A 19,942-nucleotide genomic window follows, 5' to 3' on the forward strand; every position below is an offset into this window, starting at 1 on the left:
TTTTTAAACAAAGACAACAGACAGAGGTGGATGTGTGATATTACTGTGTCAATGTTTTTTGAATGCCTGGCTGATGTTTGAACCCTGGCTGATGAGCGCAGGTCTGTGTGTGGCTGCTCCTCTAATGCTCTCCTGGATTGAAGGTGTAGTTTTGACTGGAGCAGTGTTTGGTCCCTTCTGTCAGACTCAGGCTGCAGAGACCTGAAGAGAAACAACAGAAACAGCTGTAATCCTTCAGGATGAGTCATGACACAGAATCTCCCCCAGAGAAAAACAGAAAGGTTCTCTCTTTTTCAGATGGAGATTAAAGTTTCAGTTCCCATGAACAGGCATAGAGGGCAGCTCTGCAGTGTTAGGGATTCACTTGTGAAGAATCCAACCTTTCTTTGGTTCCGTACTCACAGAGGACGGACCTTTCTCTGGTTCTGCACCGCCCCCATGAACCAAGATGGCCTCCCCCCTGCTTGCAGTGATCGTTCCCTAAGATGTCTCCTCTTTCATGCTCACATTAAGGTCTCTGACAGCCAGTAGAAATGTAAGTTAGGGTCTGGAGGGTGAAGTCCAGACACAGTCAGGCTGATAGTTGCGTTTGTGTGTTCATGCACACTTCTCACCCTGAAGGCTTTAGGACATTATCAGGAGTTTGGTTGATATGTGCAAAATATTCAACTGAAAACATGCGGCAGGTTGACACGTTCATCCAGAGCTGACTGATCTTTGACTGAGAGGTGTGGAGATGTCTCTGAACACAACAAAACACTCCAGTAGCAGGATATGACATCAGTATAGTCATCAGAATGACTGATAAGGACACAACTACTTGGATTCTTACTTACTATTACTGCTAACTCAGAATTAACCTGCCTACTGTCATATTCAGAGATTCTTATTGCTGATCCTATGTACATCAAACAATATACTGTCTGTTTATTAGCTGTGTGCTGTATTATTGGTTTTACCTGCTGCTGACATCTGAATTTCCAGAGGGAACCTTCCCAAGCGATTAAGTTCCTATCTATCATATATCTATCTATCTATCTATCTATCTATCTATCTATCTATCTATCTATCTATCTATCTATCTATCTATCTATCTATCTATCTATCTATCTATCTATCTATCTATCTATCTATCTAGTAGGAAAACTGGCCTGGATACAGAGCTACTGTATGTAGTATATGGACACACATCAGGCAGTCTAATTAAACTTCATGTTGTCACCCTCCACTCCTCATTTTTCTGGCGTATTGTAAGTTACTCACTCCATGGTTATGTAAGGGACAACGGACAGTCCTCAGTATACATTTAAGTGGTGTAAAAACATTTTGCTCTAGTTCTGTTCCAGAAAAGGACTCAGCATTGCACAAGAACAAAGCACAGCAAAAAAAAACACCAAAAACAAAACAAAACTAGGCACTGCAAAAGAACTCAGCACCACAAAGAGAACACTGAACCACAAAGAGAACACAGAACCACAAAGAGAACACAGAACCACAAAGGGAACAAAGAACCACAAAGGGAACACAGCACCACACGGATCACAGTACTGCTAAGAGAACTCAGATACAGTCTTCTCTGTCAGCTGTGAAATATGTCTACTGATGAAAGTTTTACTGTATGTGGTTTTAAACAACCTTAGCTCAGATTTAGACCCTGACAGATAGTCAGCTAGCTTTAAGAGCTTCATACCTCAATAACAAAAACAACCAAATAAGGACCAGCATTTCTCTGATACACTGAACACATCACACTCTTTAATTATTAACTCATGACTATTTTTTATAACAGGAAACAATAGATGAGATGGAGCAAAGTTTATGAAGTTATTTATTTATTTTTCATCAAACAGGGGAAAAAAATAAAGGTACCAACAGGTGACACTTAAAATAAACCAATACAGATCATTCATCAAACTGTTCAGAGTACATTAATATGATTTTAGTATTTTCCTTTTAAAACCCTAACAACAACAGCAACGTGTACCAGGGCTCTAAGTGTGACGTAGTGACGTCATATTGACGTCTGTCGGTCCTCGTAGCAGCGGGGAGCCGCTCAGCTCAGACAGACTGAGCAGCGTCAGAGTCGGCTTCCCCCCGGGGTAATGACGCCTCTACAGCCGGTTGAGCAGAGGAGCAGAGAGGCAGAGAGTGTGAGCAACAGGAGACCCAGACAGGGAGAGGTGAAGGTACGCCACCTAGCGATCAGCACACAGTACTACACACACACACACGCACTGGGAGTGATGACAGTTGGGGGGAGTGTGATGGCCACAGGTTTGATTCATGGATCGGGGTATGAAGCGTTATCAGGGCGGATCTGTTCCCAGGTCATCTTCATGTTTTCATTCCTCCTCACAGAAGAGGCCGAGAGGAGTCAGAAGCTCTGTTTCTATCACACCAAGAATTACACAAAACCTAAATATCGCAATAAAAGAATGGAAACTGAAACACCAAATTAAGAAGAAAATGGTAAAATGATAAAGGGAAAAGTCTTATCGCTCTCATGAGGTGGTTTTTCGTCAGTTTCCATAGAGATGTTTATCGCAAAAGCGCAATGGAAACACCGTTTTCACAAAAAACCTGTCACGTTGTCATAGCAACGCTCCTCCCTCACCTCCTCGTCCGTGTCCACTGCCACACACACGGACTCTGGTCTTCACACTTTAACAGCTCTACTGTTAGTTCTGTGTTCAGAGCAGATGTTGAAGTTTTCTAAGCGTCAGAAAGGCTGTGAGCGGGCCTTTTTAAAACCGCACCCTACACTCCCCCTCCAGGACGATATATTCTGAATATATATCCTGAATTTCCCCTCGGGGATAAATTATTTTCTATTTATATATATATATATATATATATATATATATATATATATATATATATATATATATATATATATATATCTCACAGTGTTTTGTTCTGCCTGTTTTGGGTTGGCGTGATCACGGCTGACATTGACCAGTGAATAAAAACACTGATGTTCACGAAATAGCATCATCACCAGCGCAGCATCTGGATGAACATTATGTTTTACTTGAATAAAATTGTGTGCATTTCTACTCTGAATGGAAACACCAGCAAGGCACAATTGTACTTCATCTAAACTTCAGAACTATGGCTTTCATTTTGCAAAATGATATAGTGGAAAGACAGCCTCTGTCATCACAGAGGACACAGAAAGATCCTGAGGACACGGAGAGGCTTTAGTTTCTTTATTAGAATCAAACTTTTACTCAGGATGAACTGAGCCTCAGTTCTCTTCATTCACACACGCTGTGAAACACTCATCAACACACACCATCTTTGACTTCAGTAAAAACTATCAGATACTAGGACCTCATGTTAAAGTCTGCACCCACTCACCCACACACACACACACGCACATGCACACACGCACACACACGCACGCACGCACGCACGCACGCACGCACACACACTTCATACAGTTAAACAACATGATAAAACAGAGCTGACTTTGGAGTGGAGTGTGTGCAGAGTGTCATGGCCGCTCAGACAGGTGTGGTCACATGATCACTGGGTCTGTCTGTTAGTCGTACAGTGAGTCAGTGTCTCTGCTGTGTGGATCAGCTGAGCCTGCTCAGGTCCTCGTGGATCTCGGCCTCGTCCCACGGTCCATGGATGTTGTCTTTGTGTCGCTGCAGACACACTAACAGCAGGGGGCAGAGCAGAGTCACACTCCCTAAAGCCAGGGCCAACAGCACAGCGCCCCCTGGTGACTGTGACCCCAGCCCCCCCACTCCTCCGACGCACACCCCAACACACACCCCGGTGAAGTGTCCGGGTGCAGTCTCTTTGAGCCTCTGCAGCAGGCACGGCCACAGGGCGAACACCATCAGCGCACAGCTCAGCATGGCGAAGGTGTGCAGAGCCCCGGGCAACCTGGAGGCCAGACACACCGAGGCAAACAGCGCTGCGTTCAGGGACAGGCTGCCCGGCGGGGACGGCTGGGCATAGGGAAAGGACACCAGGTGTGCTAGCAGCATGATGGCGGACATGGCGTACACGGTGTCTGTGCTCACCGACTCTGTGAGCGTCTTCAGAACCGGAGAGAAGCCGAAAGTGAAGGAGAGGAAGATCGCAGCGCTCTGCAGGTCAGCCAGACCAGTCCGAGGCTCGCAGCCCGACTCCACCTGGGGCAACAGGGACTGATACAGTCCATAACCCAACAAGGCGCAGACCAGGCTGCCCCACAGGAGAGTCTCAGGACACAGCAGACCCTGGGGGGAAAAAACACAGAGAGGGGGTTGATCAGAGACAGAGAATGGAGCAGACATGGCGGGCCAACACCAGCATGTTTGGGTCACTCAGGGAGTGCTCCTGTGGCTGCACAGGATACTAGCACTCTCAGGCTTGGGGCGGGGAGGGACAGGAACCTGGCAGTGACTCAGCTCACATTTCTGAACATGTGATTAAAGAATACAAAGAGAATGAACCTGAAAAACAGGCTCACACACTCTGCTGGATGAAAACATCAGCCTTACAATGTGATGACATCATCAGCACCCTCCAGAGCCTGACTCATACTACGGGGCCCTAATTCACAAAGTATCCTAGTTAAAAATAACTCTTAGTGACATCATTCTGAGAAAAATCTTAGAATTCCTCAGATTCTAAGATTTTTCTTAGAATTTTCCTTGGTAAGATAAAAGTTATTCACAAAGTGTCTTAAGGCTTAGGAGAGCTCCTAAGGTGAAAAACTGTTAGGAGGAGGGAGGAGGACTTTTAAGAAGCCTAATGGTACGGCCACACCAAATGTGAATTTGCGTCAAGATTACATACAAAGTCAATGCAAAGACGTGTTTAGACGCCGATTCACCCTGGACGGCGTGTTTAGAGTGTCAACGCGTTTTGGGTGGCAGACGCCTAAACTCTCCAGTTGAAAATTTTGACGGAAATGTGCATGAGGCTGTGCCACAGCAGCCAATCAGTGATGACATTTCCTCATGACGTCACTGATTTTATGACGTTGGGGGGAAAACCGCCACCTGCTCCGACTCCGACCCTGCTGTAAGATGGAGAAAACAATCAGTGCGGTGTGTCATCATCCAGAGTTATACGATACGACGTGTGTACTCTACAGAAACTGGAAAAAAAAGGAGCAGGCTTGGGTGAAAGTTGCTGAGGAGACAGGTTTTGAAGGTAAATTCTGTAAAGCTTGATTTGCCTGCACGTGTCATCACGGAGTCCAACTGTGTTTTCCTCAGTGGAGTTTTGTTGTAAAAGTTGTAAGAGCCTGATAGAGAGGAGGAAGGAGCGGGGCAGGGGCAGAGCCGGGGAAAAGATGGAAGTTGAGGAGAGGGAGAGACACATTGATGTGTTGGGCAAGGCGTTCCCAAGTCTGCCTCTTCCCTTGTGCCATGATCTCGAGACCCAAGTTCCCTCTCAGTACTCTTTTATTCTCCTCCATGAGCCTTTCCGACAGCAGGCTCTTCTGTCTGGTTCTTTTTTTTTATCCATGTCGTTTGTTGTTTTGGTCGTTCCGCAAAATCAAACTGCTTTTTCAAAGGACGCCAGCAATCGCAGGAAGTGCTGACAGCTGAGTCTCCACACCATTAAATTCAAACACATCGAGTAGAAATGGACTGTAAACGGATCAATAACCAATCAGTATCATGGGTGTGTGAATGAGGTGCGTTCAAACATTTGAAGCTGTGTCGCTATTAATTTTATTTGGCTGAGTTTCATCAGCATGATATAAAATAAATCTCATGGTTATACATTTCTTGATACAGTCTGAGTTATGTGATCTGTTGATTTTACTGTCCATTCATTATAAGGAGCACGGAGCATTTTTCCCCCTCATCTTTTCCTCTTTTTGTAACAACCAATCAGAGCTCTCAGGAGACTGTATCATACCTAGCAACTAGGTCAACCACACATCCTCACTTGGATAAAAGTTTCTGTTTCCTCCTTGTTCAGAGCTGCTCTCAGAAGCTTTCTGAATCACTCTTGCACAAAGACTTCTTGCTAGGAATTTTTAGGATAAGTTAGGAGCTCTCTGAGAGGACTCTGAGAAGCTTTGTGAATACGGGCCCAGGAGTTTAAAGTCTTCAAAGATTCTGAAAACAGCTGGTATCACACACATCTTCCCAGACCATCTTCTCTTAAATCTTAAACACACACACAAGATTTGAAAATAAAAACCAGCACACACTACAGGATTTCACTAAGATTATCTAGCCAGAGAGAGTTACACACCACAAGTGATAAGTTGTTTGATCTGATGTTTTTGACGCATCACCAGGGAGAGCACAGAGGAGTCGTCTGCAGCTATGTCTTTTATTTACCATGCGTGCAGAGATAGACATTAAACACTTGCTGAATTAGTCAATAATGAGCTGATCTCACACTGAACTCTGACAAACCCAGAGTATGCTACTGTACGAAAACGATGCGGTTATGTTTTTGTTTTTAAAGGTATGATTTAACGGGCTGAGTGGGCCAGTGGAGAGCACAGTCAGCTGGTCTGGAGTCTTTTATTTGCTCATCAGGGCAAGTGGACCAGTTGTAATGTGGAGCCCTGATCTCACAGGGGAGAGGAAGGAGACTAGAGCTCTGATTGCTGTAGCCAATATTTGCAGTGAGAAAAGTAAAAAGAAGACAAAACACATCTGGATGGAGACATGGTTAGTAGACAACATGAGCTGTCTGTCCAGTTGATGGCGATGGCGGCTGTCTCTGATAGGCTGTTGACATCCTCAGTGAAAATGGAAGGCGTAACCATCTAGATAAATAATTATCGGGGCAGCTTCTACGAGTCTGTAAGATGATTGTGTGGTTTAAGATTGATCCGTCGCCCGCTCACACTAGATAATCTTGCCTAAACATTGGGGCTGACTTTGGTCCCGGATCAGATTGTCAGAAAGGTTGAAACAGGGTCAAATCGGCCCTAGAGTCCTTAGTGTGGGCCAGGCTTAACTGTACCAACATTTCTCAGAATGGAAAAAGCCCCTATATATTTACAGAGTCAAACAGAACCACAGCTTGGTCACAGAGTCTTACCTGCTCCATGTAGAGCCACAGAGAGATAAACAGGGCCACACAGGACAGCTGCTGTCCCACGAAGCCAGCTTCCTTCACCACAGCCCAGTATCTGTACTGTCTGATCCCCTCGTTCCTCCTCAACTCCTCCAGAAACCGCTGGTCCACGTAGTTGTCAGGGAACGGCTGCCTTTCCCACAAAACCTTCCGCCAGGGCACAGTGGGCCCCGGGGCCCCATCAGGCCCCATCACCCTGACCACAAACAAGAAAAACAACAACTAGTTAGATGTGAACAAGTCTGCAAATCTAGGCTTGAGCCAGAAGTCTCCCAGCAGACAGCAGACTGAATCACAGCCCAGCCTTTCCTGAGTTCTTCTGGAGTGTACCTGATCAGGTTCATTTGTTCATTGTTTAGGAATTTTTCAGGTCTGTCCCCGACATATCCCGGATGTTGGTCTTAATGCAAATCTATTCTCGTGCTGTGGTAATGTAGATTTTCTTTTATTTTGGTGCACGTACTGTTATGGTGTTGGCGAAGCTGTCGCTGAACTTAAGCAGCTGCATTTATTGAGTTAAACGAAGTGTGAACAGTATAATGGACAAACGAATCGGATTCTGTCATTCAACTTCATCAGTTTTCCAAAGCATAGAAGCTAACAGGCTAAGGCTAGCTGTTAGTTTATCATCCGTTAATTCTTAACCCTCACCACTTCCGGGTTTAACACCGCGACAAAATAATACGATTTACAAGTGTATCTGAGACAGGTAACCCTCTAGCAACCTGTCAGATTGCAGGAATGATCAGTAGAAGCCTACTTTACCTGGACCGGTGTGTGTACAGCGAAGAGGCTACTATCTCGACATGTCTTTAGCCCGGAAGTGAAGCTCCGTCTCATAGAGCTCACAGCGCCCCCTGCTGTGTGGCGTCATCAGAGCTGACAAATATTTAGCCTGCTGCTTATAGTGTCTGTTAAACGTTATACAGTCTATGGCTGGTATACATCAGCGACTGTAACATACAAACAGATATATAACATAACATAACATAGCTTGTGTTTTTTCATGTGTGTGTGCGTGTATGTGTGTGTGTGCATGCTGCATGCGCGCGTGTGTGTGTGTATATAAGCATGTGAGTTTTTGCTAAAATGTGATGTTTTAACTGTGACCTGCCAAGGGACTGCAAACGTAAACTAGCTTTAAGCTAACTCTGGTACAATGCATCAAATGGTGACATTTATGTTGAATATTGTGTCCCTTTAAAAATAAATTAAATAAAAAAATATAATAAAGTATTATAATAGGGCTGCACAGTGGTGCAACGGTTGGCGCTGCAGCCTCAAAGCAAGAAGGTCACCGGTTTGATTCCCAACTTGGCCGGTGGGCCTTTCTGTGTGGAGTTTGCATGTTCTCCCAGTGCATGCGTGGGTTCTCTCTGGGTACTCCGGCTTCTTCCCACAGTCCAAAAACATGCTCACCAGGTTAATAGACCCATAGGTGTGAGTCTGTGTGAGAATGGTTGTCTGTATGTCTGTCAGCCCTGTGATTGACAGGCCAGTCCAGGGTGTACCCCGCCTCTCGCCCAATGACAGCTGGGATAGGCTCCAGCCTGGATATAATAATAATAATATCAGAATCCGACTACCTTTATTGATCCCCGAGGGGGAAATTTCATGATTAATTCATGATTAATATACACAATAACAGTCATTTGAAGGCAGGGCCATCTCATTCATAAAGCCAACCCTTTAACATTTATACAAATAAACATTATCGCGTTCTTTCCTCTGAGAGTTGAGTTTGTTCCTCATGTTGGTTTATCCATGGAGTCAGGGTGAGTCCTGGTCTGGAAACTGCTCTGCCTGCCCACCTGTGTGATAGTGCTCCTTGGGGATATTTCCGGTCATTGTGTGTTAAGGAGCTATTTTAAAAACTCTTTGAAATGTGTTTTAACCCAGAATATTTAACTGATAACTGAGTGTTTCCTTCCTCTAACAGGTGTCTGTGCTGAACATCTGTGGACCCTCCTTTAAAATACCAAACCCACCTCTTCACTTAGGTGCCGATAGGTAACACAGCCTGTCTATTGATGCTCCCATGATGCTCCCATAATGTTCTCATGATGCTCCCATAATGCTCTCATGATGCTCCCATGATGTTGATGGTTTGAGCTGCTTTGGATGAGAACACTGATTTTCTGTGTTCAGCAGCACCCTGAAACCTGGACAGCAGCACTCTGTGAGCGTTGTGAAGAAGAATCCAGTCTGCTCCAGCTCCAGCAGTCAGGTAAACCATGTACACAGAAGCACCTATGGTGCACCTGATAGCTCTGCACCTTCTTGAACTCTCAGACATGTGAGTCGTAACTTAAAACTTTACAATCAAAACACAATCTCTGAAAGTTTGAGGGCTTTCACAAATCCCGCACCGAGATGTTTTAATGAGGATTTAGCTTTCTGTTGATGAAAGCTAATGCTTGGACTCAAACTTTTCTAAAATGGTGTCACTGTTTGACTTTGAACCAAGAACCCTGTTGATTTCAGTACAGGACATTGGCGTTAACATGTCTCTCTCATTTATATCTTTGTCTTCACCTGCAGACAGGAACTTTCTCCAACAAAACAACTGTTTCCAGCTGGACTGGATCCTCATCCCAGCACCTGTGAGTTCTAACTCTCCTGGTCATATTCACATCTGTACATTAAACAATGCAAAGTGAGTGTTTTAGTGCCTGTTCAGCCAAGGAACCATGTACATGATAAGCTGACGGAAATATGGTAAAGCAAGGGAAGAGGGGAAGAGGACAGTCTATTTTAGTTCTGTATCTTACAGAACTGCATTTGTTAAACACATGTTTAGTCACACGTAAAGACACATTAAGACCAACCAATCCCGTTCCGTCCCTCAGATCTGCTGCATGCCGCCAGCTGTGCATCCCCAAATGCCCAGTCTCTGCTCTGCAGGAGTGTCTCATCATCCGGCCTGTGCAGTTACACATCCGGAAGAAGTCCTCTCTCATTCGCCGCTGAAGGAACACACTTTCATCCAGGGGATGGATCCACTCAGGCTTTGTGGTCTCAGTTGGACCAAAGCACAGGTCAGAAAGTTTGGGATTAACTTATTCAGGTTTAAAAGTTCAGGACAGGAAGAGAACAAACAAAAAGTCACCCTCACTCTGCTGCTTCAGGGAAGTAGAAACACTCAGCCACAGGTTCCTTCTGGTTATAAAGAAATACTAAGAATTATTTTTAGACCTTTATTTTTCCAAAACTGGAGCATCACTTTAAGACTCTCAACATGCAGATTTCAAACGCAAACACTGAGCCTCACAGTGAGACCAGGAGGGAAAAGACTGAGGCAGATGATCCTGTGTGTCAATGCAGGCTCAAAACACAGAAACTGATGTTCTCATCTAGACTCTCTGTGTCCTTACAGGGCAAGGAGAGGAGACGGCAGCATGGTGCCTCCAACCCTGTGGTGTGTGGAGCTGAGGCGTAATAAAAGATGTTTAAAGCTGCTGCAGAGTCTGAAACAATGACTTCATTCACCCATCAGGACAAAAACAGACTTTACATGATGCTCAGAGGAAAAACAATAACACGATGTTCTGTGGGTTCAGAGGCGGAGCCGAGGACTCATCAGACTGTTGATGATAGAGCAGAAAGCAGGGTGGCTCAGGATCACACACACGGCTGTACAAATGACCTTCCAGGTGTCAGGGGGATAGAAATAGACCTGTGTCACCAGAGAGACAGCCAGCGACACATCTTCTCACAGTAGGTGGGTGTAAGAGGACACCACCCTCCCAATCTAAAATCTGTCCAACCCTCCGACCCTCCAGCCAGTAGGCCTAAGGCACAAGGTGTGGGGCATGAGGCGCATGGCTTGGGGGCATGAGGCAACAGGCAACAGGCATGGGGCATGAGGCGCAAGGTGTAGGGCACGAGGCGTGAGGCCTGTGATGGAGCTGCCAGTGGCAGAGGAGAGCAGGGCAGGAGACTCCTCTTCATCTTTTGGGCCTAAGCGTAGTGTTAGCATCTTTAGCAGTGATTTTAGTATCACTGTCCAGATACCGATTCATCAACCAACACACCCTGACACCAAAACCAAACCAGAACCTCTCAGACACCTGGGGCTAGCTAGTTATTACTCTAGTGTTAAATGGATGCTAGCTTCAATGCTAATCCTGAGTGGAACTGACAGCTGCCACTGTTTTTCAAAGACCTAGTTAATATCACCAAAGCTATGCTAACCTGTAAGAAAGAGTGACTCTAGCTAAGCTAACATACCATCAGCCTGGCTAACTTAGCTACTGCTCAATGAATGTAATAACATTAAAGCTAGTAGAGCAGCATCAGAAGAAGGGCTAATGTTGCAGCTGTTAAGAGCATGTGGTAGCAGCAGCTAGGCAAGCATAGCAGCTGCTTGTCTTAGTGTACAATGGCTTAGCAAATGTGGAAGCCAATTATAAACAAACAAGCTGCCTGGCTATGTAAGCAGCAGGTTAGCTGACAGATAAGCAGCAAGGCTAATGTAGTAATGAGCCAAGCTAGCATCAAAAAAACTTGGCTAACTAAGCAGCAGCTAGGTAAATACAGCAGCTTTGTTGCAAAATGAGCAGCAGCTAGGTTAATGGAACAACTGAGTGGTTAGCTAACAAGCAGCCAGGTTAATGTAGCAGCTGTGAGGCTAACTGAGCAGCAGCTAGGTTAATATAACAGCTGTTCGGCTAGCTAAGCAGCAGCAAGGTTAATGCAGTATCTGTTTTGCTAGCTGAAAAGTAGCTAGTCTACTGTTGTTGCTGCTGGTGAATATGCTAGCTTGATTAGCGTAGCCTCTGCTAGTCTTTTTGTAGCAATATACTTGGAAACTGATCAGTAGTTTGGCTAACATAAGTAACTGCTGCCGAGTTCTTGACCTGACGTGACATCATGTCACCTAAACAGTCTTAAACCCTGGTTTCGACCATAACAGGCTTTATTTATTCATTTCTTTTATTTTTGTGTTTATTTGTGTGTTTGACTGTTTTCTTGCTCTGTAGACATTTTAAATCTTTAAAAATACTGACAACAGAAAAGACAGCAGGTTTAATGTTACAGAAATCAATGATGGGGCTGAGTCCATGAGATGACAGGCATACTTGTTGGTTGTCTTTGAGTCTTTTTTGTTCCTGGCATCAGTTTCTAAAAAGTCTATAGCCTTTATAAACAACACAATGGCAACAAGATCCTTTTCTCAGGACCTCAGAGCCTGACACAACACTAATAAGGCTTCTCAGTAAGACAGAAAGGAACACTTCAGAGGAAGACCCCCCAGCAGACTGAGCCCACTCCTGTTTGGCAGAAATAAATCCTTCACTTCTTCATTGAGTGCAGCTCAAATAAAAACACGTCCAGGACAAAAAACAGACGTTTTGGCAGCAAAACTTGATGCTCTGTTAGAAAAATAGTCACATCATAAACGTGCTTGTTTGTTTCTGTCTGGGAGGAGTGAGCAGCCGAGGAAGACGATAAAACAGTAACTTTAAAGAGGGACACACTGACTTTGGAGGAAAGACCGTTACAAGTTCCTGATCCAGACTCCAGTGTCCCTTTGACTCCAGTGCACTGAAGGTCAGAGTAACAACAGTGGTAAGTTTGTTCAAGAGGATGTCCGTGTGTGTGCGTGTGCGTGTGCGTGTGTGCGTGTGTGTGTGTGTGTGTGCGTGTGTGTGTATGTGTGTGTGTGTGTGTGTGTGTGTGTGTGTGTGTGCGTGTGTATGTGTGTGTGTGTGTGTGTGTGTGTGTGTGTCGTTAAAATTCTGCAAAAACAGCCCCACAGGGTCCTGGTAGCAGGTGTCCATCCATGTGTGTGTGTGTGTGTGTGTGTGTGTGTGTGTGTATGTGTGTGCATGTGTGTGTGTGTGGGGGTTATGTGCGGAATTTTCTCTTATCATCAAACAGCGAGCGAACCAGGTACACCTGAACCGCCGACACCAGCACCATAATGACCAGGTTTACCACCGACCAGAAGTTCACCCGGTCAAAGTTGCTCTCCTGGAGGTTTCTGTCCCGAGCCTCAAACGCCCGCAGCACGGTCTGGATCTGAACACTCTTCCCTAATCGGGCCTTGACGTTGTTGATGGTGTCCTGTGAGACAGAAGCACAAAGTCACACTGCTGCTGGGATCACCACAGTCACAGTTACTCACAGCTGAGTGAGCACGCAGATGGATGTGTTCAGACAAGATTTAATACTTGTTTCTGATTGGTCAAAACTCACAGATACCACCAAGCATAGGTTACAAACTGTTTCAGTGATTACTGAGGTGAACGTGCCACCATCAAACAACAACACTTCAGTCATGACAAACAGGAGATGCAGATGGCAGAAAATGCTGAGAGTAGGGCTGGAGGACATGGCATTTTAGTCATATCTGGATATTTTTAGGCCACATCACAATATACGATGCGTAGATGATATTATTTTACCTTAGCCTTGAGATGAAGCTTTGATGCATACAATCAAACCAGAATGAAGAACTCCAAATACATTGATATTTCTCATTGATATTATCGGTGTTTCCTCAGTGTAGGCCTGTCACGATAATCAATAAATTGATTAACCGAACGATAAATAAAAACGTCCTCGGTAAGTTTGCCAGCCTCGATAAACTGACACGTGCATGCATGTTTGTTTTCCTCCTCTCTTTGGACCAAAGAGGCTGAATGAGAAGATGGCTCACTACAACTATCTTTCCTAACATCGGGGTGCATAGGTTCTATAGTGGATTTAGCAGATTTACAGCGGGGTGAGCATCTGTCAAAAATGCGATCTTTGGGGTGAAGACGGGGCTGCTCACGAGTACACACAGAGAGAGCTGAAGGGAGCGTCCTGAGGGGTAAGGAGGAAACACACGCTAATACGAGTGATGGCACGAAACATGGTTCTTAAGCCGCCTGCCACAGTCCCAGTGTGGGAATATTTTGATTTTTATCAGAATGAACAAAGTGTGAGCTCATGAACACCAACGAGCTGATATGTTGCATTTGTTTGAAAATAGTGGCGACAAAGAAGAAGAAGAAGGGGAGGTGCAGCAGAGCCTTGTTCTTTGACCATCCGCTCTTACTGAGGCTTTTGGTCTGCAAAGTAAATAGAAATAAAAGCGCCAAATGGTGGCGCTCAAAGACAGCTACATTGCCAAAGAAATGCAGCCCTTCAATACGGTTGAAAGCCAGAAATGTTAAAAATGTTTGACAGACAGTACGGATTGACTGGGAAAAAGGACATGTTACAAACAATTCAGGAACTGTATAAACTCCCTTTGATTTAGGCTATAGTTTTTATTGTTGTTGTTTTTTTTGGGAGTTTCGTTTTTTCTTTTCACTTTTTCTTTAAAGACAGGGTCTATGTTTTATTGTATATGTTTTAATATTTTTTGTTTAATTTATTTTATTTAAAAGATCTTGAGCTTTTAATTACAGTTAAATACTCTTAAGAAATTAAAATTTCTTGCTTTTGATATGGTGTACTCCCTTTATTATCCCATTTATCATAATTACATCAATGAAAAATGGGAAAAAATCAAAATAATATTGACAATAATATAGGATATCGGCAATAATATTTTGGAAAATTATCGTCTAGCAAAATTTTTAATCGTGACAGGCCGACCTCAGTGCATCTCACCTGTGTGATTTTGCAATCATTCATTCATTTGGATTGAATGTATGAACACACTGAACCTGAAATTGCTTAAAAATACAAAATGCAAGAAAACTTTTTTTTAATGTGGAAACCACAAACCTGTAATGAATCCCTTTTATAACTTAAAATGCAAAAAAAACTTCAAAAACAGTGTACAGATCTGTCAAACAGCACAGTTAAATACAAACAGGAAATTCCCATGTGTTTTTATTTACAAAACCCTCAGATGTCACAATAAGATTTTACCGAGTTATTGTAATGAATCACCTCACTGCTCTGTCACACTAAACACAAAGGCTACACAGACAAGCAAACAGTCACAGAGGTATCAAAACTCACGGTCCCACATGTTCTCATTCTCTCCCATCTCTGTAACTCCCAAAACCTCTCCCCTCTCCTAGTCACCTACAGCTTTCTGATTGGCTGATGTGTGTGTGTGTGTGTGTGTGTGTGTGTGTGTGTGTGTGTGTGTGTGTGTGTGTGTGTGTGTGTGTGTGTGTGTGTGTGTGTGTGTGTGTGTGTGTGTGAGACATGGACAGAAGTCCAGCCGCTGTGCTGCTCTCGTTTTCAGGCGTTGTTATGTATGCTGCAGTGAACGTCACAAGTTGACATGTCCCAACGTTGAAAATATCACAATACAACAAATTTATATCCTCTAAATATTTAAACTGGTATGTTGTAGATGATATGCTTTGGCACACTCTAGTTGAGAGCTGAATACTTCAAAGCAGCGATGGACCTTCAGGTGTGCCTCATTTCCATTTTAAATTTCTTAACATGCTTTCTAACTCAATCGTGATTTCAGATTTTTTAGCATTAGCTTAGAGATGCTCTAAGGACTATCCAGAATCAGAAGAGATTTTTCTGGAATTAAGACTCTGTTTCCCATGAGCACCATCACCTACTGTGGTAAAGACGTGACTCTTACCATAGCATATTACTTTATTAATCTATGGCTGACTTCCAAAAACCTTATACTACACAAGCAGTGCCTACTATTTTGGCTGAAATTCAGTCTGTAGTAGGCAGTATGTAAAAAATTGCAAAATCTGCATCACCCCCTCCCTGCTCGTCAGCCGGTTTCCTCTGCACTCAGACGGGGCCATATTTTACTTGACCAAAAACACAAATAAACGGACTCCCACTGAGAAAATCTGATATTGGTCTGCATTCATGCTTTATTCAGCGAATTTTCAGCGCATTACTGGCTCTCATAATCACCCATCTTTACATTGTTATTGCATAATTCATCCTGGCAGACTACCTGCGTTTGTTTATATCTGGCATCTCTGAATAAAGCGTGAATGCAGACCAATATCAGATTTTTTGGGTGGGAGTCCTTTTATTTGTGTTTTTGGTCAAGTAAAATATGGCCCCGTCTGAGTGCAGAGGAGCAGGGTGGGGGTGTTTGGTGCGAGCGCTCTGGGCTTCTGCTGCACAAAAACACTGCTGTAGGGGTAATTTCTACCCTAAACCTTGTGATAGGACCCAACCTGTTCCATCCCGGAGTATCACTTTAATGGTCAATCACAAAAAGACTACAAAAACACATCACTGAAACCCAAAAACATTTACAAAAAGCAAAAAAAAAGTATGAAATAAAAAAAAAATTCACTTTACCTCAAAATTCACTCAAACCCAAAAAGTTTCAGAAATATTTAATGTTCTGTAAAAACTTGTCAGAGATTTTTGAATTTCCTGAAAAGTTTTGTGATCTGTGGATTTTTTTCCCCGCACCTTGATACTTCCTCTGTGTCAGCTGAAATATTCTGACCCTCAGTGAAATGTTTTAAATGTTGGTGCAGTTGACCTGCAGGGCCACCACAGTCGGGCTGTTTGAGGGAGGTTTACCTGCTTCTGAAATGTTTGCACCAGTAAAGGTGGAAAAATGTGCTAGAGATCATGCATTAGCATGTAACACTGTGGCCTCTGTTGGTCCCCCTTACGTCCCTCACACTCACACCACTTCAGCTGCTCTCAGCTCTCTGGGGACGGTTTCTAAAGGAAGCAGCACCATCAGGTGAGTTTCTTCCTGCGCAGCTGGAACATTTCTTTCCTGTCTTTGAAACGGAGCCTGTGTGACTCCTGACACAGATGGAGTCACTTTCTGCTGATAGGTGGAGCAGGCGTCTGCTCTCAAACAATTGGCTGCCCCGGGCCAGTGGGTGACAGTTCACCCTGAGCTCTATTCTTGTGTTGCTTTCCTTGTGACTTTGAGTGCATCAGGGTTTTTCCATGAGCATGTGTACCCAGATCAGTTTCAGTGTCAGTACAGGGGGCTAGTCTGGTTCTCCTGCACAGGATTACAGACCCGAACCGCTCCTGAAGCTGCCAGGCTCAGAACTGCACTGAAGCCTTAACACAACATTTACAACAGCTCTAAAGCTTCTCCCTGAACCTTAATGCTTCAGTGTCCAGTTTCACAGCTGTCTTCTGGTACTTCAGGCTTGTCAGGTCATCACTTGCAGAAAATGTCTAAAAACCTGTCTCCTTTGGGACGTTTCTGTCCGGGACTGTCAGTTCAGTTTGTCTAACTGTGATCACCAGAACCATACACACCATATCTGGGCCACCAGTCCAGCTCTGTTTGCACAGCAGCAGAGTCCCCTCCCCAAAAGGCCTACAATTCTTGTCACAGGGTCAGCTCCAGGTCCAGGTCCTGGAGTGATTTGGTGCACATCACTGGCCTCTATCTCTCCCTTCCTGTCTCTGTCAAGCTGTGCTACAAGAAATAAAGACGACATGTCTCCAAATGTGGGGACCAAACCACACACACACACACACACACACACACACACACACACACACACACACACACACACACACACACACACACACACACACACACACACACACACACACACACACACACACACAGTGAATCTTTCCTGCTGCTTCTGCTGGAAAACTTCACACCACCACAGCTTCAGTTCATGTGACAGGCTACACACAGCCTGAAGGGTCACCGCACCCCCATGCTATACAGCGAGGGCATTTGGCGAAGTGACATCGGTCACAGGGGCAGACAACAACAGAGGGACAAAGTCTGAAAGTCCCAGAGAGAGGAAAATAAAGACACTCCTGCACAGTGACACTCAGCAGACAGACAGACAGACAGAGAAACAGAGACAGTCAATACCCTCACCATGATGTCCTCCAGCTTCATGTCCAGCATGTCTGTCCCTTGAACATACTCCTTCCAGTCATCAGGGTCTTCCCCTGTGTCCATGTTGTCAAGGATCAGCTCGAAGAAGATGAGCTTCTCAGAGACGGAGCTGAACGTGTTGTCGAAGCAGAACATGTAGTCTCCATCCTCAGTTTCAATCCTGGAGAGGACAACAAGCATTGAATGCTGGAAAAAAACAAGAGGGAGGATAATTTCCTCTTCCTCTCCATGAGTGTAACTTACGTGTGCACTCCGTCTGACTTGCGATTGTCACTGAACAGCACTTGGCCAGTTGGAGAGGAGATGGTGAAGTCTACATCCAGACCTGCACCATCTAAAACCTGCACATGTGGGGACAAAACCAGAGGAGGGAAATAAGTGTCATCAGCATATTTCTTTCTCTTCCTATTTTATGTGCAGATGAACCATCCCTCTGCAGAGCAGCTAATAGGTAACTAATCTGAGGAATGAAAGTTGTGCTCCAAGGTCTAGACTGGAGGCGATAAGCCTGGACTGTCCTCCATGGTAGACACCACAGCAGACGAACCACATGCTCAGAAACTGACACCTCCCTGTCATGGCTTCACTGTTTGACACGGCAGAAAACTGTACTCAGAGCTGAGCTGCATCAGTTCCTGAATAACTGGTTTCCAACAATATGAAAATGCAGGTGTGAGCTACCTGACCTGCTAGCTGCCTGACAAAACGCACCAGAGGGGTCTGTCTGTGAATGGAGACCAGAGAGCAACATGTAGACATTACAGAGAGAATCCACAGGTTAGTTCATGTCACAGGGTGTCAGTGCTGACCCTCATACAGGGGCTCTGACCCGTGGACTGACGGACAGTGTAAACGTGTTGATTAGAAGTGGTTCTTCAATGCAGTATTGTCCCAGCTATATCTGACCTGATACTCGATCTCCAGAGAGGCATCTCTCTTCATGGTCTGGTAGAAACACTCCTTCCGGCCGGGGGGCAGAGTGAACGTAAAGTCGCTGTCCATGGACTGAGAGAAGCCGGCCAGCACCACCAACCTATCCGGGAACAGGGCGACAAACACGGCCAGGACACGCAGGATCCCCCGGGACAACTCCATAGCGCCAAAAAAGTCTAAAAGCTGCCGACTGAGGCTCAGGGGGCGGCGGGGGGCAGCGAGCTGTGACCGCCCCAACTCTTCTTCTTCTGCACGCTCCACTGACGGAGTGTTTCTTCTTCTTCTTCTTCTTCTGTTTGATTTACCGGAGAGGCTAGTGTTTCCGCCCAAACTTCACTTCTGTAAACACTCAGACCAACAGGACCCCGCCTGTCCACAATCACAGAACAACATTTATCAGTTCAGATAACGTCGACTCAACTTATTATTATCATTTTTTAAAAAGTAAAAATAAGTGAGGGGAATTTTCCGACTCATTCACCGAACAACATCAAATATAAAATAGCCGTGACCAGGTGGAGTTTAAGGGCACCTTCTGAAATGCATTCTGGGTGGTGTAGTTCTGTTGCGCCTCGTGCGTTGAAAGCATTAACTACAGATACAGTCAACCATCGAGTACAGTTACGGAATTCAAAAGTTAATCTTTTTGAGCCTTTAAGGTGTGATTGGGGCATTTTGGGCACAGGCTGTAATATTTTTTTTTTTGTCATCATTTCAGGAAAATGTGCAGGTTTCTCTTCACTAGCCTTAATTTTGTCAGTTGTGACTCAGACACATGTTCTTCCTGGTAAAATATAAAAACATGGAACTATTACGCAGTATTTGAACAATTTTGTCTCATTTAAAATCTTTTTATCCAGAAAAGCCTCACTAAGAATACAATTCTCTTTAACAATAGTGCCATACACTAAGGCATAAACTCAACCAATAGTTTTTTATTTTTTATTTAATTGGATTTTTTAAAGCGTATTTGAAAGGATTATATATATATATATATATATATATATATATATATATATATATATATATATATATATATATATATATATATATATATATATATATATATATATATATATATATATATATATCTTTTTTTTTTTGGGGGGGGGGGGGGGGGTTCAAAAACACCTCAGATATATTACCAAAAAATATTGGGTG

The 19,942-nt window shown here is 44.2% G+C and overlaps 2 protein-coding genes and 1 long non-coding RNA gene across 3 annotated transcripts; 1 reads left to right on the forward strand and 2 right to left on the reverse strand.

Moving 5' to 3' along the window:
* Positions 1-2,949: 2,949 nt before the first annotated feature.
* pigc (phosphatidylinositol glycan anchor biosynthesis, class C) lies at positions 2,950-7,901 on the reverse strand. The gene is made up of 3 exons (XM_074667512.1): positions 7,822-7,901; positions 7,021-7,252; positions 2,950-4,235 (listed from the first exon to the last, which is right to left on the reverse strand). Exons 2-3 carry the CDS (start codon positions 7,246-7,248, stop codon positions 3,582-3,584), a joined length of 882 nt encoding a protein of 293 aa, XP_074523613.1. The 5' UTR covers positions 7,249-7,252; positions 7,822-7,901; the 3' UTR covers positions 2,950-3,581.
* Positions 7,902-9,249: 1,348 nt separating this feature from the next.
* Positions 9,250-10,489, forward strand: LOC141789547 (uncharacterized). The gene is made up of 4 exons (XR_012598215.1): positions 9,250-9,283; positions 9,598-9,659; positions 9,906-10,094; positions 10,433-10,489. It is a non-coding gene; the product is annotated as an uncharacterized LOC141789547 (long non-coding RNA).
* On the reverse strand, positions 10,260-19,246 carry tmed5 (transmembrane p24 trafficking protein 5). Its single transcript, XM_074669012.1, has 4 exons — positions 18,755-19,246; positions 18,092-18,189; positions 17,828-18,008; positions 10,260-13,125 (listed from the first exon to the last, which is right to left on the reverse strand). The coding sequence occupies exons 1-4, from the start codon at positions 18,941-18,943 to the stop codon at positions 12,907-12,909; spliced, it is 687 nt and encodes a 228-aa protein (XP_074525113.1). The 5' UTR covers positions 18,944-19,246; the 3' UTR covers positions 10,260-12,906.
* Between the last annotated feature and the right edge of the window lie 696 nt (positions 19,247-19,942).

The sequence above is a fragment of the Halichoeres trimaculatus genome, unplaced genomic scaffold (genome assembly GCF_033239565.1).
Source record: "Halichoeres trimaculatus isolate MK-OKI-2021-1 unplaced genomic scaffold, fHalTri1.1 fHalTri1_scaffold_4, whole genome shotgun sequence".
Classification (NCBI taxonomy): Eukaryota; Metazoa; Chordata; class Actinopteri; order Labriformes; family Labridae; genus Halichoeres; species Halichoeres trimaculatus.